General features: G+C 52.0%; 2 protein-coding genes across 2 annotated transcripts in view; one reads left to right on the top strand and one right to left on the bottom strand.

Annotated features, from left to right (window-relative positions):
- The window catches only part of PYGB (glycogen phosphorylase B), a 36,875-nt gene extending 24,071 nt beyond the window's left edge, over positions 1-12,804 (top strand). Inside the window, exons 11-20 of the mRNA XM_054023400.1 lie at positions 311-474; positions 1,311-1,425; positions 2,353-2,454; positions 4,643-4,790; positions 5,457-5,515; positions 6,509-6,650; positions 7,815-8,022; positions 8,791-8,925; positions 10,321-10,387; positions 11,215-12,804. Coding sequence (XP_053879375.1) covers positions 311-474; positions 1,311-1,425; positions 2,353-2,454; positions 4,643-4,790; positions 5,457-5,515; positions 6,509-6,650; positions 7,815-8,022; positions 8,791-8,925; positions 10,321-10,387; positions 11,215-11,367 — 1,293 coding nt within the window. The 3' untranslated portion in view covers positions 11,368-12,804. The remainder of the gene's footprint in view (positions 1-310; positions 475-1,310; positions 1,426-2,352; positions 2,455-4,642; positions 4,791-5,456; positions 5,516-6,508; positions 6,651-7,814; positions 8,023-8,790; positions 8,926-10,320; positions 10,388-11,214) is intronic.
- A 4,141-nt stretch (positions 12,805-16,945) lies between these two features.
- ABHD12 (abhydrolase domain containing 12, lysophospholipase) overlaps positions 16,946-21,118 on the bottom strand; it is a 54,887-nt gene continuing 50,714 nt past the window's right edge. Inside the window, exon 13 of the mRNA XM_054021777.1 lies at positions 16,946-18,115. Within this exon, the coding sequence (XP_053877752.1) occupies positions 18,076-18,115 (40 nt within the window). The 3' untranslated portion in view covers positions 16,946-18,075. The remainder of the gene's footprint in view (positions 18,116-21,118) is intronic.

Genomic DNA, 21,118 nt, shown 5'->3' with positions numbered 1-21,118 from the left:
CCAGGAGCAGCCCTAGGGGGCGCTATGACCCTGCTTCTGCTCCAAGGCACAGTACCTCCCTGCCCCCCATTGCTCTAGTCACCCCCCCTTTGCTCCTCACTGGCACTGGGGGAGTGGCAGAACAGCAGCTGCACCCCCTGCTCAGGGGGTGTACCCCGAGTAACCCCCCCCAGCAGTGTCAGGAGGGCTTTGACTCCCCCAGGCTGGGGGCAGCCCTAGTGACAGTCTAGCCCCCTGTCTGCATTTTAAGGCTGCGCCACTGACGTTTGTTTGTTTGTGTGTGTGTGTGTGTGTGTGTGTGTCCCGGCAGCACGTGGCCGCCCTCTACCCCGGAGACCTAGACCGTCTGCGCAGGATGTCCGTGATCGAGGAAGGGGACTGCAAGAGGATTAACATGGCCCACCTCTGCGTGATCGGCTCCCACGCCGTCAATGGGGTGGCCAGGATTCACTCCGAAATCGTGAAGAATTCCGTGTGAGTGACTCACCCGCAGAGCGGCCTCCCGTTCAGAGCTGGCTTTGCCAGGGAAAGGCTGTTTTTCCTCACTGCCCAGCCCTGTAAACTTAGCCTGGAAGCTGAGAGTCAAGCTGGGTTCTTTCCTCCTCGCACCAGCAGTAGAGAGACTGCAGGCCATACAAAGCTTTCGGTTACATAAGAACGGCTATACTGGGTCAGACTGAAGGTTGATTGTGTGTTGTGTGAAAAAATACTTTCTTTTGTTTGTTTTAAATCTGCTGCCTATTAATTTCATTTGGTGATGCCTAGTTCTTGTGTTATGAGGAGTAAATAACACTTCCTTATTTACTTTCTCCACACCAGTCATGATTTTATAGACCTCTATCATATCCCCCTTAGTCGTCTCTTTTCCAAGCTGAAAAGTCAGTCTTTTTAATCTCTCCTCATACAGCAGCTGTTCTATGCCCCTTCTGTACCTTTTCCAATTCCAATATCTCTTTTTTAAGATGGGACGACCACATCTGCACGCAGGATTCAAGGTGTGGGCGTCCCATAGATTTATATAGAGGCAACATGATATTTTCTGTCTTATCATCTGTCCTTTTTCTTAATGATTCCCAACATTCTGTTGACTTTTTTGACTGCTGCTGCACTCATTTTCATCGCCTAGGTTTGGAATCGCAGTTTCAGCAGCTAGGATCACAGGTATTTAGGGCCTAGTGCAGTTCCAATTGATGTCAACAGAAAGACTTCAGCTGGATTGTAAATAGAGTCAGGAGCATCTGAGGTTACAGTTTTATAAAACTCTGGGAATGGACCCGCTCAGTGTCTCCCCTACTGCCCGTGCGTTTCAGATTCAAAGATTTCTACGAGATGGAACCAGAGAAATTCCAGAACAAGACGAACGGCATCACTCCACGGCGCTGGCTCCTGCTGTGCAATCCAGGACTCGCAGGTGTCATTGCTGAGGTGAGCCACTCCCACGGGATCTACTTCACCCCTAGTGTTTGTTCACAAAACAGTCTTCAGGGCAGTGTAAACAAATGGGGCCAGATCTTCAGCAGGTGTCAGTCCGCGTAGCTCCAGGCAAGGCTAGAGGGGCAGCTGTCTCACTTCTTGAACATCTGACACACGCATGCAATGAGGGCAGAGCTTTAAAATCAGCCATCAGGAGTTACTCAAAGACCTGCTGACCGTTGGCTCCACCTTTCCATGGGCTGAGGAGAGATCAGCGGTTCTCAAACTGGAGGTTTATAATGGTGTTAAATATATAAACAAGTGTTTTTAATTTATAAGGGGGGGTCGCACTCAGAGGCTTGCTATGTGAAGGGGTCACCAGTACAAAAGTTTGAGAACCGCTGGGATAGATTGTCAGAACAGCATCACCTCCCTTGGTGTCATGATATATGGAACGACAGTCTCTCTTAAATGGGGCGTGCACTAAAGGAAATGTCTACAGCTACTCACACAAACCGGCTCCGACACAGCTTGAGTTCCAGCTTTGTCTCCTTTGTTTACCAGGACCATGCCTTGCCAGGAACTCCAGACAGCATACTAAGACATCTAGTGGCTGATAATACACTGCAAATACTCTACCCATCTGGAAGTAATTCCTGGCACATACAGCCTTTCTTTGCTTAGCTGTATGGGAGTGCTGTGGAATTGTGTGATAGACTAAAATGTTTTTGTACCAATCATTTATTCCCAATACATTTAAACTCTAAAACAATGCATAGTAATAACCCAACCACGATAATTGGTGCCATATTTTTGCCAAGCCTGGCTTTTTTTTTTTCGTTCCCAGTCAGGACTGAGGCATTTCTAGGAGGGAAGTGACATTATGCAGCACGTGAGACATCCAGCAAAGGACATTCATTTCCGGTTTTATTTCCTTAGAAAATCGGAGAAGATTTTGTAACGGATCTGAGCCAGCTGAAGAAGTTACTGGATTTTGTCGATGACGAGGTGTTTATCCGGGATGTGGCCAAAGTTAAACAGGTAACGTGGACATCAGGGCAACTAGTTCATAGCCTAGTTCTCAGGCTGAAAATTCTGCTGGGGGCAAATGGGTGCAGCTCCATTGACATCAGTGGTGGTTCACCTGGCAGAGAACTGGGCCCACAGAATCTCGAGATGGAAAAGACCCATTAGCCGGTCTAGCCCATTCCCCCGACAGTGCAGGATTGTCCCATGTTTGTCCGACTCAGGTTGAAAAGTTGAAATACCAAAACTCATTCCAGAATGAGAAGTTCTGAAAACTATTGATTGGGAAACTTTGAAATACTTTGATTCAGGGCAGCCCAGCGTTAGCCTGTGCCTGCCTGCGCTGCTTCATTGCCTCGCGGGAGCTGTAGTTTGGGTACCTCACGCCCATTCATCCTATGGGCCGGGCTCCATGGCCACTACATCTCCCATAATGTATGGTGTTCATGGTACTCCCATGATGCAATGTGGCAGCTCAGTCAGAACGGACATCTTGGTGTATCATGGGAGATGTAATCTGGCCAGGAGCCTAATCCATAGGGGGAAGTGTGCTTTGATGTACTGGAACTACAGATCCCTTGGGGCACCGCGGTGGCTCGGGCGGACACAGATTAATGCGGAGCCAGCGGGAAACGTTTTAATTTGATTTTCCAAATGGAAAATCAGGACATTTTGGCACAATCAACATTCTCTAACGTTCTTCCCATCGATGGAAGATTCCTGACCGGCTCTAACATCAGAAACCCGACAGACCAGGTTTTGCTGCAGCAGCAAAGAGATTCGTGCTGGAGGCAACAGGCTGCTTTGGTTTGTCCCCATTTCTAGATGTCTGGCCGTGCCCCATTGGGAGTGAAATGCTCCTCCCATTTCTATCTTCTTACCCCCCTCCCCTCCCACGCTCTCGTTTTCTTCTTCCCTTATCCCGATTCCATAGTTCCATTCTTGCCTCCTCCTACCCCTGCTCATCTGGTCTTCCCCTCTTCTCCCATTCTTCCTCCTTCTCATACTGTCTTTGCTGCTTCCCTCTATGCCCTTTCCTTCCTCCTGCTTTCCTCTTGGCTTCTCTGCGCCTTGGTCAAGTTACATCTTCCATCTGGCCCCACCTTTCTACAGCTGGCTGGGCAGGAACTTGGGAATTGCCAGACTGGAGCAGACCATCTCGCTCACCCCATCCTGTGTTTGACAGTGGCCAGGCCCAGCTTCTCCAGAGGAAGGTGCAAGAAAGCCCGGCACTTATGGGGTAATGTGCCCCCAGGGAAAGTTTCCTCCTGACCCCCAGTCAGCTGGGTGTTGGTTTGTGCCCTGGAGCATGAAGGTTTATAGACCTTCCAAAAGTCTTGGTTTTTTTACCCTTACTCGTGTGACTCTTGTTATCTGTATAAATGATCCCTTTTTAATACTGCTAAGCTCAGGGCCTCCGTGATACCTTGTGGCAGTGAATTCCACAAGCTAACTGTATACTGGGCGAAGATGTATTTCCAATGGTCTGTTTGAAATTTGGGCTCTTTCAATTTCAGTGACTGTCCCCTTGTTCTTGCACTGTCTGAGCAGTCCCCAGTCTACCTTGCTGCTCAGTCCTTGCTTCAGGCAGCCGTCTGCCCATCCCAGAGGTTCCCTGGAGTGTTGTCTCAAGCTGTGAGGAAGAGGGATTTCCTCGTGCATTTCCAGACAGGTGCACACCGCGTACATTTGCACCCTTGTCAAGCAATCTGTAGCATTGGCTTTGGCTGCAGGTGTCTGGTGTGCGGATAGAAGACCCCTGTCCTACGAACCCCCGGGCGGGTGGGAGATCACCACTCACTTCCCAACCCACGGCGCTGAGCACTCGTGACTGGAGCTGGTCAGGAATTGTTCAACAGAATGTTTATCAGAAAATGGCGATTCAGGAAAACCAAAACTCTTCCTGGAAATGTGTCGGTTTCAATGGAACTTTTGTTGGGAAGGCTCCGCAGGTCCAGGAAGTAATTGTGGGAGAGAGAGAGAGAAACCCATCCCAGCATTGCCAGCAGCCCGGTGGTGAGGCTCTCACATGGGAAAACCCAGGTTCGAGGCCCTGCTGTGAATCAGGCAGAGCAGGGACTTGGTAAATGTTCACTGGGCAGAGAGAGAATCTGCCAGAGGAACTCTTGTTTTCCAGCCGGCTGCACCATGACAGACGAGCTGTCAGACGGGTACTCAGCTGTCTCCCCACTTTCCTTCCCAGGAGAACAAGCTCAAGTTCTCGGCCTACTTGGAGGAGACGTACAAGGTGAAAATCAACCCGTCCTCCATGTTCGACGTGCACGTGAAGCGGATTCACGAGTACAAGAGGCAGCTCCTCAACTGTCTGCACATCATCACCCTCTACAACCGTGAGCTGGGCTCTCACTCCCACCTCTCCGCACTCTCACTCCCACCTCTCCGCACTCTCACTCCCACCTCTCCGCGCGGCTGCCTGGCTCACTAGATCTCGGGGGCCCTCTGGGAGCAGGATGGAGGGCTGTGCCCCGAGGCGCCAGTCCAACGGCGAGGGGGGGAGACTGGGTTTGTCTCGCAAAGTTCTGCCCCTCTGGCCTTGTTGGTCCTTTCCCAAGCAACGTTTGGTTCCTAAATATGTATTTTCAGTGCAAATGGTTTTCCTAACTTCCAAAGACCCACATTACTGTTGGTTAACGTGGGCTATATAACCCCATGGTCATGTTTTGCCCCAGAAATACCAGAGCCCAATTTCTGCTCTGGGAGCGGATGGTCAATGTCAATTCTTGTGTCTTCCTGGAAATGTTGATGGTGCTCTGAGGTGGTCATGACCGGAAGGTTTAGCACAGAAGCAGATGCAGATCTGGTGTCTATAGTTTTGTTTACTTAGAGTATAAACTCCTTAAGGCAGTGACCACATGTTACGTATTTGTACAGCACCTGGCACAACAGGGTCCTGTTCATGACTGGTGCCTCCAGCCGCTACTGCAGCCAAAGAACATCTTCGTTACTCAGCACCGTCACCCCTGAATTACTCTAATTTTATCCTCTTCATCTTTCAGGCATGAGAAAAGACCCATCAAAGTCCTTTGTGCCAAGGACGGTGATGATTGGAGGAAAGGTGAGACGTCTCATTAACTCTTCCTTTGGAGCACAGTTTAATAAGCTGAATTGGGTGCATGTCTCTGCCTTCTGCTGGAGGGAGACATATATTGCTGGCCGTCTGGCTTCCGGTCGGTAAAGACAGGCTCCGCCCCCCGTTCTTAGCGCTGTACAGACGCCGAGGGAGAGCATGGAGGGGAAGGCAGAGGCCTGGCAGAGGGAGCCAGTGGGGAAGGGATTGGCCTGGGGACGAAGAATCACAGCCTGTGGCTGCCATTGGGGATCTTTGCAGGACTCCAGTGGGCTTTGGAGGTTCACTCCACCGTGGCCGTGGCCGTATCATCTTGCTGCCGTCCAGTGCTCTCTGTGTCCCAGCACTGGCGCCAGAGCAGCTGCTTGGTTTGAAAGAGTCTTTCTGCTGTCTCTGCTCAGCCCTGCTCCTGGAGACTGCTGCTGGTCAGTAGTTGTCTTCTCTTCGGGAGCGATCACAGCTCGTCTGCAGCGGCCGCTTGTGGGGCCTGTTGCTCTCAGAATACACAGCCCTTGGCATATCATTTTTAAACCCACATGCAAGCGTTGAGCCCCATGTAAGCCTGCAGGGCCCCGGCCTCTTGAATGAAAGTGAGAATTTTCACTGCCCTGCCCCTATGAACAGTGTAAGACTTGGGCTCCCAAACTCTATTGGTCTTGCACCACCTTGTCGAAAAACTGTTTGAAGAGAATGGATCAAGCTCACGTCTCATGTGCACTGGCCATTCCAGGAACCCCGGCCTAGGCTACTCCCCTTGATAATATCCGTTTTGATTGGAATCGCCAGAGGTGCTGGAACGAGGGGGCTGGGGGCTGCCGCATTCCCTGGCTTGAAGCGGTGTCCATCATATCCAGGGTTTGGTTCAATGGCTCTCAGCCCCCCCACTACACACATTGTTCCAGCACCCCGGGAGTCTCTCCTTTTTGCCTTACTGTGCATTTCTTTCTTTAACTTTTTCTGTGTCTCCACCCCCCTCTGCAGGCAGCTCCCGGCTACTACATGGCCAAAATGATTATCAAACTGATCACGTCCATCGGGGACGTCATCAATAACGATCCCTATATAGGAGATCGACTCAAAGTCATCTTCTTGGAGAACTACAGGGTGTCCTTTGCTGAGAAAGGTAAGACAGCAAAGGGGGTGGACTGCGTGGATGCTGTGAGTTGGCAGTGACTGTGCAGTTGGTGAGGAAACCATGAGCCGCTTTCCCTATGGGCAGTGCTGGGATTCAGGGGCAGGCTGAGAAATATGGGTAAGGGAACAAGCACAAGCAAGAGGAATGCGGGAGCAGACGGGGGGGTGGGGAGGATCTGGCCAGAGCAGGGCACAGGGTTGTGGGGCTCCATTTAAACCTCCCTTTGGCGCTTTTCCCAGCATTCCCTGCGCTGGGATTTCAAAGTGTGGGGGGGCTCCAGCCGTAAGTACTAGAGAAGCTGCACCGGCAGAACAGACCTCGCCACGAGAGTGTAGCCCTTTGCTGTGTCTGTTCGTGTTAGCACCAGGTGGGAGGCGTGAGATCCAGCTGAGAGCAGCCCCGAGGGCGATATTTGTGTGCGCCCCATCCTGGCCGAACCGGAGACATGTCCCCGAGACCTTGTGCATTCAAATAGGCATGGAGCTCTGGCTGTGCGTTGTCATGGAAAGTCGCCCAGTGGTCCAGGCAGGCTGACCTGGAAGGTGTTTGAATGTCGGGTCGGGCAGCCCTGAGCCAGGAGCGTGCGCCCATGTGTAGCGTTGCTCTGGCGTCTCCTGTTCTGACACAGTCCTCGGGTGCCCGCTCCCGGATTCACCTTCAGCTCACCAGCCACCACCAGCCGCGTCACTTTCCAGCTGCACTTTTCCCCAGGCTCCTGTGGGAAGGACCAGGCTGGGTCCTGGTTTCCTGCTTGTCAGAGCTGCTTGCTCCTGGGAGGGGTTGTCAGTGGCGCTCTGGCCGGGGGCAGACGCGTCCCTGTGGGGCAGCGCTCCTGGCTGGTGATAGCAGCTCCTGGGAGCGGGGTGAGGATGGGGGCGTGTGTGCTGAGTGACTGGGAGAGCCTGGCTGCGCCTGGGGAGCTCTGGGTCTGGGCTGCAGAGGCGACTTTGTGGCCCCCTCCCTCAAGTCCTGGCCGGCTCTGCGCCTAGCTGGTGCCCTGCAGCTGGGCAGGGGTGCGTAGGAGCCGCAGTGCTGGCCCAGACAGCCACACCGCCCCCCCGCCCCCGGCTGGCCCCTGTAAGAGCTGGGACAAGGGGTAAAGAACAGCAGCGTGTTAACTGCCTCCTTCTCCCCCCCCCCCCTCCCCCACAGTGATTCCCGCGGCCGATCTGTCCCAGCAGATCTCCACGGCCGGCACCGAGGCCTCAGGCACGGGGAACATGAAGTTCATGCTGAACGGCGCCCTCACCATCGGGACCATGGACGGGGCCAACGTGGAGATGGCGGAGGAAGCCGGCGAGGAGAATCTGTTCATCTTCGGCATGCGGGTGGAGGACGTGGAGGCGCTGGACAAGCGAGGGTTTGTAGAACAGCATCGCAGGAGACCCAGGCTGCCCCCTGCCAGAGAGTCCTTAGCGCATACCCCATCGCCCCGTGCGTTACAGGGCGAGCGGCCGTGGGCCAGAGCGGGAGCTGGGGGAAGGACGTGAGCTGTTGTGTGGAAAGGGGAGAGGGCGAGGTAGGTGCAACCGCGTGCGGGAAGGAGACAGGGCCTGGATCCGAGTCAGGGAGCAGGAGTGGCTGCCAGTAACAGGTCGCTCTGGCTGGATTCAGAGCCAGGGACTCACGGAGCGTCGTTCATGCCCCCGTGTGGCATTCTGGCCCTGGCAGGGGGTGGGAGGGGCACTGGGGCCTGGTCCCGGGCACTGTCCATCATGCATCTGCTGCGCTGCGTAGCCAGGCCAAGGAGCAACTAGCAGAGGTTGCCGGGTGAGACTTCCCCCACCCCTGCGTAGCGCTGGGAAAACGAGCCCCAGTCCCGACCGCCCCTGGGAAGCAGCGGTGGCCGCTGGGGTACGTGGCTGCAGCAGATTTGGGCTGTAGCACCAGTTTTCACTTCTGATGTGTTAAAAAAAATCAAACCAACCCCACACGCAGTCCCCTTGTGCCGCGGAGTCCAGCAGGTCCGGGCCAGCAGAGAGGCCAGGTCTGCTTAAGTAGCTCTTAAACTCCCACCTTTGCCGGCGGGAGGAAGCGTGAACGGAGACAGGTCCCCAGCTGCTCCAGCCCAACGTGAGGCTACGCCCCGCACGGAGCCGGCTACAGCGTGCGCCTCTCTCCTGTGCAGGTACAATGCTAGGGAATACTACGAGCGCATTCCAGAACTGAGACAAGCCATCGACCAGCTCAGCAGCGGCTTCTTCTCGCCTAAAGACCCTGGCTGCTTCCGGGATGTCGTCAATATGTTGATGAACCACGACAGGTGAGAGCCAGTGAACTTGGTCCTTGGTTCCAAGCCGGTGTGGAAGCCCCTGGGATCCTGGGTGCTCCTCACGATGGCCCTCGTCCATTGATGCCTATGGGCTCAATGGCCTTTGGATGAGGCCGGAAATACAGCGCTCCGGACCCTCTGGTGCAATATTCCCCGTCCAGCTCCAGCCTGGGGAGATGTAGTTGGGTGGCCATGGAAGTTGGAGTCCAGATAAGGATGTGGGACCAGGTCCAACCTGCCCTTCGTGAAAGCCCCGGTCCCCTTCCCAGGATGGCCCCACTCACGGTGCCGAGTGGGCTGGACTTCACACTGCTGCGGAGCGATGCCCCCACGCTCTGGCCTTTGAATCCCAGCCCAGGGCAGCGGCTGGCCCTTGTACCCAGCGCTAGTGTGCAGCAGGCATGGCCAGCGTAACGCCCGGCCCAGTGCACGTCGGTTTCACCCACTGGTTCCCTTCTCCTCTCGCTGAGGGCCTGTCCTGGGCGGGCCTCGCTCACCCGCTCCCCAGCTCCCTACGCCCCAATGGGTTCGGGGCGGAACGAACCGCCACTGTGAGGCTGGAGAGCAACGTGGACGCCAGGCGAAGGAATCCCCCAGCCAGGGCCTTTCCGGCCCTTGTAACCCTGGTGCTGCGGCCCAGGCTGCTTCCCACGTTGGGCCAGGGCCCCACCCTCCCGTGCCTGGGTTACTGCTGCACGGGGGAGGGTAAAACACCGTGAATCTCAAGCCACAGTTTCCTTCTCCTCCTTGCAGCAGGGCTGGCTTTGCAGGGAGAGGGCTGGTTCCTCCCACCCTGGAAGAGAGCAGGGGGCAGCCCTGGATTCCTAGTGATTCTCTAAAGGCAAAAGCCGCTGATGCGGAGGATCTCTGCCTCCCGGCCCGGCCCGGCCTTACCGCCCCTGCACCCGTGGCACAGCCTGTGGCTTCTCTGAGCGGTGCTGCCCTCAGAGTCCCTCCCCAGTGCCAGCGTGCAGGAACTCACTCCATGGGCCCTACTGGGCCTGCAGCCATCTACCCCGCTTCCCCACCCACGGACCTGGGGCTTCTGCAGGGGAGTGGGGAGCGCCGGTACCAGGCGATCGTCTCTGGCCTAATGCCAGGGATTCATCTCCCTGCCGCTCCCAGAACGCACAGGGGAAACGAGAGCCAAGAAACAGGCCATGGACTGGTTTATGAGCAGACAGCACCAGTTTCCTTCAGTCTGTGATAGCCGCGTAGGCTCCTTCAGCAACTCAGGGCTGCGTCGTCTTCCTGCGTCGGCCCCTAACGCTGGAGAAACCCAGCGGCACGTTTCCTGCTCGAAACCTCCGGCAGCACGAATTGTTCACCCTGATCCTTTGCGCTGATCTGAGTTCAGCATCTCACTCTCCTCTGCTCTGGTTTCAGATTTAAAGTGTTTGCTGACTACCAGGCCTACATGGAGTGTCAGGGCCGCGTTGACCAGTTGTACAGGGTAAGATAACCCCGCGGTGCAGCCAACGGGCGGATGGTCAGCAACATTGACAGTAAACGTGAGGCCTTGTCTCCCTCCTGGGTTTGCTGGCGAAGCTAAACCAGCATAGCACTGCTGGCAAACCCGCCTAGTACAGAGACAGCCTGTTCAGCCAGCCCACCACTATGACTACATCCGCACTAGGGCTTTGCTGTCTTAGAAATGTCACCGAAACTTGTTGTACATAAGAACGGCCACACTGGGTCAGACCAAAGGTTCATCCAACCCAGTATCCTGTCAGCCGACAGTGGCCAATGCCAGGTGCCCCAGAGGGAGTGAACAGAACAGGGAATCATTGAGTGATCCATCCCATCACTCATTCCCAGCTTCTGACAAAAAGTACCGGTAAGTTTCTAGTGCAGAGCTGTCCTCAACCACTGTCCTGCTCCAGGTGAAGTGGTGGAGACCCCATCCCTTGCATATTAAAAGTATGTTGGCCAGAAGGCTAGTAAATGTACGCGAGAACAGACCTGCACTGGCCGGGCGCTGGATTAGATGACCTGTCAGGCTTTTCCAGCTCTCGGTTCTGCTGCGTAAGGAATCCTGCTGCAGCAGCAATAGGTGTGGTTGTGTTTTCCCAAAGCAGAGTTAACAGGAGCTGCCTGCCCCACGCTCTGACCCAGTCCATGCTAGCGAGGGGGGTCGCCTGTACAGGGCTGTTATTCCAACAGGGAGCATAGAGTGACTGGGAGGGGACGGCCCAGAAGCAGCTCGCGCCTCTGTTGTAAGTCACACTCCGGAAGCTGTGACCCAGGAGGTTTCATGTTGCCTTTTCATCTTCGTTACAGAAGCCAAGAGAGTGGACTAAGAAGGTCATCAAGAACATTGCTTCCTCAGGGAAGTTTTCCAGTGACAGGACGATCACCGAGTATGCCAGAGAAATCTGGGGTGTGGAGCCGTCAGCTGTGAAGATCCCCCCACCTAACATCCCCAGGGAATAAGCTGGGCACTAAATGTGTGTCTGGTTGATCCAGGCTTAAGGTGCTTCTGGTTTCCAGCTAGGTTTGCACAGATGAACTTACACTAGTTGAGGGTCTGGAATCTATGAAATAGGGCATTCGCCAGGGAGAAGAGGGTGCTTTTAATAAGAGCAGCGTGGGAGATGTTGGCCAAAGCCTTGTGTGTGAAAACAAGTAAAACAAAAAGAGCAGCAGGAAACCGGGTTAGAACTAAGGCTATTCTGTGTGTTACTCATTTAACCAACTTGCATGTCCTGTACTGTGTTGAGTGAGCTAATGGCTGCATAGGCTTCCTGAAGCTACATCCCATGCTAGGCCACGCACTTAGTGAAATTCTTGTTTTCCCCTTCTGTAGAAAGGCTGCGCTAGTCTCCGTAGAGGGGGTGATCTCTGAACACCCTGCTCAGGTGATCTGCCAGTGTGGTCTGAGCCTACCCACGCCTCCCACCCTGCCAGTCACTGCTAGGGGCCTCCCCTGGGTTCTTACACCTTCGAGCCACGGTCGGAGCTGGGACACAGGTTAGGTGAAGCAGGAGTGGAGCCAAAACACCTCATTTTCCCTATTAACGTTTTATGGCTAAAGGTAAATGACCCCACCCTCACGAGGTGGCTAGTTTTGCTGCATTGGTTGAAATAGGATTAAACTGCACTAGCCAGCCGGCCTGTTTTAATGATCACAAAATGAGATTTATTTATTTTTAAACTGCCAAGTAGAAAACGTGCAGAAGGAGCTGACAGGCTGTGTGAGCACAGCCGGGGGCTTTTGGCGCACACCTGAGCCCTAACCTTATGGTTGCGTCTGTACCTAGCAGCCCTGGGTGAGCTGGAGGATGGGGCGTGTGAGATTCATGCTGAAAAGGGGCAGCTAATGGACTTCAGCCAAGATTGAAACCAGCCTCTTTCCTTACCAGGTGGGGCCAGGGATTTTGGGAGTTCGCTGTAAAGACCGCACCTCATTTGAATTAAAAAGCAGCTTGCAGACAGCAATTCAATATGGAGGCACCTCCTGGAGTGGTTATAGGTCCCTGTCTAAGGCACCATCTTGCTCCAAGTTGTGTTTATAGAGCTGCTATGAAGGCATGAGAGAGTGGTTTAGCCTTCACCTAGCATGGGCAAAAGCAGAAGCGCTGTACCCGCTGAGCAGGGCGATGTACAGGACACTGCAAACCTGCGGAAATGCTTCCTAAAGAATTTAGGTTTAGTGAGGTCAAGCCCCCTGCAGCCGCCGGTTGGCAGCTGGGCCTGGCTTGCGCTTTGTAACGCAGACAAGGCCCATGCTCTGAAGAAATACTTGTAAGCACCAGCCTGTAAACGCTGTGCTTGTGTGAGAGCAGGGGGCTGGATGGCTGCTGAGGGGGGTGGGCCATGCGCATGGCCTTGTGCACAGGGGGAAGAGGAGCCTGTCAGCTTAACACTCCCCGCCCCAGCCAGCCTGAACCCAACACCCCTGTTTTTATTGTTGGTACAGTTTTGTTGGCCCTGCAGTCAGGGACAAAGACTTACCGTCACTTTCCCTCTGGCAAAGGGTCCTGTATTTTCTGTGCTAGCCAAGGGCCCTCACTGGCCACACTGACCCATTCCTGCACAGAACTGCTCCATCCCCTTTTCTACCCCAGTCAGGCTAAGCTGTCTGTGTGACCTAGCCCCAGAAAGAGCCACTGCCCACCCTGTGGTATTGGCTACTGACCAGACCACCGCCTTCAAGGAAAAAGGCCCAAAACTGGACTATCAGCTAGCAGGCAAGTCACTGCCCCCCAAGCCCTTCAGTCTGCTCACAGAGCTACAAGGCAGGGCCAGGACCATGTAGCCCATGGCAGCCTGGCAGCCAGCAACCCCCTGCTACAGGGACCGTGACATCCCCAGCGCTCTCAGTGGCTGCCCCCCCACCCCCCCGTGTCTGAGAGGGGAAAAGGCCTGGAAAGGTAAAGAGAGGATCTATGGCAAGGGGCCTCCACAGCCCAGGGCAGGACCCTGGAAGGGCCTGAGAATTAACATCCCAGGACCCCAGAGAGCCTACAAGCCACAGCTGGGCTCAGTCACTGCCCATATGGTGCTGGAACTTGAAGCTCCTAGTGTTAGAAGAGCCAGCTTCCGGCATGGTCTCCCTCGGCCCAGCTCCCACAGAGCAAGCCCGTCAACACCGAGCGGTCTGGTACAATGATTGCATTGTCCTCACCCAGCCTCCCACCTGTGCATTTTCTTAGTCCTAAGAGTGGAGTCAGGAAAAGCACAGACAGTAGGAGCCTAAATACAAGTGAGGATCTGGGCCCAGGAGCAGACAGCCAAATACAGAATTGCTGGGAAATATCATTGGCCACAGCACACTTGAAATTAAGGCATTGTGTCCTGGCTCACCCGCCTCTGCTGTGTACATTGGTGTGTTAACTTACATCATGTCTTTACGCCCATGAGCAACGAAAGGGACTAAGCCTGTCACGTCTCAGCTGGGAAGCAGATACACTTTCTGTGTACAGAAAAGGTGTGCATTGAAATCAAGTACAGCCCTGTTATTTCAATGATCAGAAAGACCAACCCTTAAGTCCACTTAATTATTTTTAACTGTAGTGTTGGTGCAGCCGTGTTAGACCCAGGATTGTGGAGAGACATGGTGGGTGAGGTAACAGCTTTTAATGGATCAACTTCTGGGGTGAGAGACATGCACTTTTGAGCTACACAGGGGCTGGAGAAGACCGGAAGAGCTCTGTATAGTGTTATCTCACTCGCCTTGTGTCGCTAGAATTTTTAAACGCTGTCAAATTTCTTGAATATATAACACTACTTCTGCTAAAGAATGTACTGTACTTCATCTGCACGCAGCTGCTGCTCTGCGGCCATTGTGTGTTGTGTTGAGCTAGCCTAGGAGGAATACTTGCTGGATTGTCACTCTGTTACTGACATTTCATAGTCTGTGTTCCAGGAACGGGGCTCTTTGAACTGTAACAATAGAACAGAGCTGCTATCTCGGCAATCAACTCGTACTGAGCAGGAAAGTGGAAGGTTTTGAACTTCGAGCATCCCAGTTGCTTCTGTATCTGCCTCTAATGGGACATGGAAATAGATTTAGTGCATTGTTTCAACATGTTGGCATGAAGTATGGATATTAATCTGTGTAGTGAATCTGTGTTCCTCACCTGTGCATTGGAAACTGATTAAAACAATCAGAATGCCCAGCTGGTTTGTGTTCAAATCCTTGGTCTCTAGTACTTATAGTCTCACAAGAATATAAATCTCAGAAATTGACTAGGCTCCGCAAGTTAAGTCACCCATGATGCTGCTTTCCCTCCCCCCACCCCTTTAGCAAGGCACCCTGCAGAAGCCATTTCTGGCTATACCCCACATCTCCGGTATGCCAATGACATGGTCTAACAAGCTCTGGTGCTAACACCTACTAGTGACAAGCTCAGCAACCCCCAGCAGGCTGGGAATTCAGCAGCCATGCCACTCCTGCAGCAAAGCACCTGTGAGGCAGGGCTGAGGGGCAGTATGGAAAACAGCTCAGCATGGGTGACGGCCTCCTTCCCACTGCGTTCTTAGGGTATGAAGAATAATGTGCTATAGCAATAGGCAAGAAACATGATAGAAGCTGCTAAAGCTGAAAGTCACTCAGGAGACCGAAGATCCAGATCCACCCAAAGGAGTAGGTGTGGTCACAGTGGGTCCCAGGGAGGGGTGGAGAACAGAGCCCCACCAGGCCCAAAGGTTCACACCCCCAACCGGGCAGCCAATGCCAAGAGTTCTCACCCCTTCACCAACACAGGCCCCCTCAGTGCTTACTTTGGTCCCGCCAGCCTTCATGTCTATGCTGTCGGCTTTGGCCAAAGACTGCTGGCCGGATGAGCTGCCACCCTCCCTCTCATCCCTCCCCCAGACTCATTTACCAGGGCCTAGAACCACAGAAACGTGGCGAGAACAGGAACTAGGTTCAGTGGGGAAGTACTGTGCCCGCAGGTGGTGTTCTATTAACTTCTGCTGCACATCCATTGTATAGTTACAGGTTGTTGCGTAAGCCATCACAGCCCCTCTTTTACCCCTATGACATTAATTGGCACAGCCTAGCACTTCTCCCCCTTTGTTCAGACACCAGGAACCTCATCTGACAACAGGAAAAAGTTCCAATGACCGCCTATCCCGTGAAAAGAAGGTGTTGTGAGGTGCGTCTCGCCCCCGCCCCATGGAGAACAGATGGCATAGCCCATTCTGATATCTCCAGCACTACTTGTCATCAGAAGAGCACTGAGTACCTTCAGAAGCAAAGAGCAAGTTCGGGACCCCAGAAGTAACTCAGAGATACTTGGATGTACAGTTTTTCCTTGGAAACTCACACTGATGGATCTGAGGTTTGCCAACTCCAAGGCAGGCATTCAATTCTGCCTCAAGCTGAGCTCTCTCCTTTCTTCAAAGTTAAAAACAAGACAAATAAGTCAATGGAGTGATCAGAAGTCAATCATTTTATTAAAGCTACACACTTTTAGATAAACATTTCAATCTTAATGCACATTACTGGCCTAATTAACTGGAACGTATGTTGAAATAAACTGCACTGGTTCATGCTTTGGAATCTAATCTGTGTCACATGGGAAGAGAGTCAACATTTTCATTGAAGTTTATACTTTAACATGAGTCAGATGACAGCAGCAGCATTAGATGGAATGTAGAGATTGAATTGCAAAGAGCCAAATAGTGTTTCTGTCCTGTCAATCCAATAAATATCAATAAGTGCATAAAACAGAATTTAAATGTCACAGTTAGCTCAGAAGTGTTATGGGTCAAAACCTTAGTATAACCACACTACGGCAGACAATCTACTGTCCGCTTTGTAACTATTATGAGCCTGTAGCTATAACTTGGATGCATGCTGAACTGGTTACACTACGCCTTATACAACTGCGTAAGAGAACAGACCCCATCAGGCTGTAAGGTTCACCTCTGAACACTAGGAACTAAAACTATTACACCAAGGATTACGTGGAATGTTTTGTTAGAGCCAGTTCAAACAAGTCTAGAGTACCCTGAAAAGCCCCAGCTTACTGGGTTCTCCAGCTACAGTTCCCATTGTCCAGTATGTGACAACCTCCCACCCCCATGCTAGTGGGGGTGGGGGTGCGGGAGAGGAGGTGCGTGTCTTGAACCAGGAATTGTTTTGTGGGAGCAGTCAGGGAAGGAGGCACAGCAGAACAGGGACACCGGTAATGTGCCTCACTAAGGGTCATGATAAAGGGATGCACAGCCAGCAGCCCAACTTTCCACCACAGAGCAGCTTGTGCATCACCTCCTGCTGTACAAGGAGGAAGCTTCCACTGAGCATCTCCCCCAGTGGAGTGGGGACCTACGAATCTACAGCCTCCCAGGATGGCCTGAACCAGCCCTGTCCCGCCACCCATCCAGGGCAGCACACGTTGCTACGAGGAAAGAGGGACTGAAGCCACAGATGAACCAGGTGTACTCCGTGTGAACAGGAGAGCTGAGTCTTTGCCCAAGGCATGGAAAACAGGGTATGGGGTGTAAAGAAAAAAACAGAACCACAGTTTATTTGCATTAGTAACTATCTACTGCTGCTTGCTTTTAGCTATGCAGGAATTGCTCTGCCTAAGGAACTGACAAGTTCACCTCTCCCTTTGTGCCTGACAACTGGAGCTAAAACATGTACGTGAGTGTTTGAGGAGGAAAAAACGCAAGTTTCTTAAGGATCTCTGTCCTCTCATCCCCGAGAAAGTGCTTGTGTCTCTTTATGCTTAAAGAAGAATGGAAGACATTTATTGTTTAAATAAATTCCTACATATTCTAGGCCCATATGATTCAGAGAGGGGGAAAGCTCAAACAAAAATTTAAAAAAACTTTCCCTAAAATAAAATCCCATCCGTTGAAGTCACTTAAGCTACCAGTACTCCTGCCAAAGGTAGATGGGAAGGGGGAAAGGAACACTCCAGAGGTGTGCATGTATGGAGCAGGAATGATACTCAGAAAGAAGGACATGGGGGGGGGAGAATGGAAAAGTGTTACAACATCCCCATTGCATTAAATATTTGTGTCTTACGTCTTTAAAAACATCCTTTTTATTTCAAAAGGAGTTTGTCTTGCAAGTACCCTTACACTTTTGCAGTACACATCAAATTAAAAGTTAACTGATTTCAATAAAACATCACTATTCCCCATGATCTTCAGCACTTTCCTGATTACAACCACTGAAAGAAAATGATGAACTAAATATATATTTTCTATAAAGGAAACACCCTGGAACTGAAGCAAGACAGCTGCAATATTTAAAGATGGTCACAGCCACCGTTTTGTGGGTAAATCACAGTCCATTTGTGATCCAAAATGTTACGCTGTTTTTAAATGTAAAAGAAGTGCCATTTGTCCTAATAAGTGTTTTCTAGGAACCTCTGTTCTTTTAATTATTATGCTGCATTGGTAGCTCTTTGTTGTGCTCAAGTTTTGAATGGGTTGGCATTGGTGCATGGGTTTGTTTGTTTTTCTGTCCATGTTAAAACAGAAGCCAGCTAACTTCATTTCTTTCTCCTCCTCCTGTCTTAGACACTGATGTGGGAGTCTGGGTTTCCGAGGATATGCATCAGGACAAACGAAGGATTTCCTGGCTTAGCCAGTGCCAGGCGCTAAAGAACTGCAGACTGACCCAAAGAAAACAAAAAAACAAAAAGAAGAACCTTAATGCCATCACGCAGCCAGTCTTCAGTGATGATGTGCATGTTCAGATTTTCCCAGGAATTCCCTACAAAAGAAAACAAGAAACCGACAGTGACTAATCCACTCTGCCACTTTCCAAAACCAGGTCACACTTCTCTCAGGTCTGAGGCACAGCCCATTAAAATCAAGGCGTCTGGCTACGCTGCCGGCGAAGGTGTGATTGTAGCACAGGTAGGCATACTTGGGGGAGTTTCAGTCTAGCAAGCACGGGTAACAGCAGCAGTGTAGATGTGGTGGCATGGACGTCAGCACAGGCTGGCTGCCTGACTACGTATCCAGGCTTCCTGGAGGGCTTGTATGCCGGTTGCTAGCCCATGCCACCACAACTTCACTGCTATCGTTGCACGTGGTAGCTAGATTAAAGCTGTGCCATACTACAGTCACACTCACGCAGCAGTGTAGACATTCCCAAAAGGGAGTCTTTGCATTGACTTCAAAGGGAGCACAGAGCGCTTCCGTTACAGCAAACGGGAACCCCCAAGGTCTATCAAGAGCATCTGCCCTCCTTTGTATGATCTGACCTGCTGATAAACTATCACGGGCAGTTCTACAGGGGAAACCTCACTCTGGCTCTGGGAGCCTGATTTCCCAATGGGATAGTCACTGCTGACTATGAATGCCCCAACGGTTAAGAGGGAGCTGGGCACAGGGCAACAGAGGTGACATCTTAAATGCCCTACACTTTGGCATTTCCACTGAACGAATGGTTCCCTACCTCTCCATAACTGTTGTTCTTCTAGCTGCGTTGCACATGTCGATTGCATTGTAGGTGTCTGTGCGCTCTACTGCATAGCGTCAGAGTTTTTCCCCTTAGAGCACCCACTGGGGAGTAGGAGCGTTCGCTGTTGCCTTGCTCGCCACATGCAGGCCACAAAGGGCCTAGCCACTCTGACCCCCCAGGGTCCTTCCTATGGGCAAGACTGCAGCAGAGAGGGGAAGGAGAGCGGGTTGTAGAATGGACACGTGCAACACATCTCAAAGAGCAACAGTTACAGACAGGTTAGTAACCCTTTTTAATTCTTGGAGTAATTGCACATATCCATTCCACCCACAAGCAGTCGCAACTGGAGATGGGTTCGGAGTCTATTTGAACGGGCTGGAGGACCATTCATCCAAGCATAGCTTCGCCTCTACATCGTTGAGAGAGGGTGTAGTGGGGGGCAAACGCGACAGGATGACCAGGCTACTGCTTTGCAAATGTCTAACATGGCTTGTGAGCCAGAAATGCCGCAGAGGTTGCTCGGGATCTACATGAAGGACTCAGTGCTCTATCCAGCAGATTCACATTAGCCAGCTGGTAACAGGTGAATAAAACCGGATGTCAAAATCCTTTGTGTGGAAACACACCTGCCCTTCGCTCTGTCCCAAATGCAATGAACAATTGAAATGAAGACCTGAAATATGTAGTCCATTCCAGATAAAATGCTGAAGCTCTTCTGATGGCTACAGTGTGTAGTCTCTCCTCCCCTTTACTACCGTGAGGACTTTGGGAAAAGATCGGTAGGAAAACTGCTTGGCTGACATAAAAAGTGGAGACCACTTGCATAAGAAAACTTGGATGGGGAGGATCAAGGTAGACATATATGGAGGTTCTGATACCAGTGCCTTCACTCCACCCCTCTCCTGACTGATGTACTGGCTACTAGAAACACTACTTTCATTAAAGTCTTATGGCCATTTGGTTGGAAGCGGGTATCCACAGGTGGGTGAAATGCTGATATAACCACTAGGGGTACCCTGACTGAGCTAAACAGCCCACCATACAGAAGATATTCTTGCTTCTATTCAGCATGTGCTAGACTAGGGGAGCCCCCTTTCAGCCTTGACCAGATGGAAAACCTCTTCCATTTGACAAGGCAAGTTGTCCTAGTTGATGGTTTTCTACAATTGAGTAGCACCTCCTGCACCGCTCTAGAACAGGACTCCCCTGCCGATGAAGGGCCTGAAGATTAGGATGGAGGAGGCAGCTGCGAGTCTGTGAAATTAGGTCTATGTAAATCAGGAGTGAGAATGGCAGACTGACTGTGAAAACTAGTGCTGACGGGGCCACACCGAGGCAATCACTATAAGCTCCTCCTGGTACTGAGACTGAAACAAAAGCAGACAACTGACATACTCCTGATGACGGGACTGCCTAGGTTGGACACACAAGAGCCCACTTCAGAGTCTGATGAAGCAGAAGCCTCTTCTTGTGAGCACGGTGGTGCTGTACCTGTCAGGGACTGGTGAGGAAGGTTCAGACTCTGAAGAAAAGGGAGCTGGAATCTGTGGCTTCCCCCTAGATAGCACCACATTAATTGGCCGAATCCAATGGAACTGCCTGGTGCAGAGGGGAAGGTGCTGATGATGGTATTTTGGATGCCGGTGCTGGGTTTAACAACTCTCTTGCAGCCTCAAACACCTCAGGAGTAGATGGTACTGGGGCATGAGGAGATACCAAGAAAGGTGCTTCAGGAGCTGGTCTCGAGCCCTGCACTGGGCTCTGGAGTCAATGAACTCCTCTGTTTAGAGATGTGCTCTGCAGAGTGCTTCCTCTCTCAACGCCCTCCTGCGTCTTTAGAACAGCTCCACCTCTTCGCCTCTTTCGACAATCTGGTACAGAGTCTGATTTCCAATGTCTCTTCTTCGGTACTGGCGACACCGATCTGCCTCTTGGTAACAGTACCACCAGAGGTACATACTGATGCTCGGTACCCGGACCAAGGCAGATGGCTCAGATGGAGGTAGCACCAATTCCAGCAGCAGATATTTTAACGTACCTGTCCTGTCTTTTTTAGAACAAGGTTTAAAACCCTTACAAATGACACATTTGTCGCTCACAAGCCCCCCGCAAGCACTTAAGGCAGCTGGGGTGAGGGTCACTATTGGGCATTGCCTCACCATAAGAGTGGCAGGGCTTGAAACCCGGAAAGCTCGGCATATCTCCAGTGCCGGGTCCGGGACCGAGACCCGGTACCAGAGCCACACAAAACACCAAAACTATTTTAACTAGTCAATCAGGTAACTCACCAATACACTACACTAACTA

Source organism: Malaclemys terrapin, chromosome 3 (genome assembly GCF_027887155.1).
Source record: "Malaclemys terrapin pileata isolate rMalTer1 chromosome 3, rMalTer1.hap1, whole genome shotgun sequence".
NCBI lineage: Eukaryota > Metazoa > Chordata > Testudines > Emydidae > Malaclemys > Malaclemys terrapin.
Note: the sequence above shows the minus strand (reverse complement) of the source record. Positions and strands in the feature narration are given on the sequence as shown.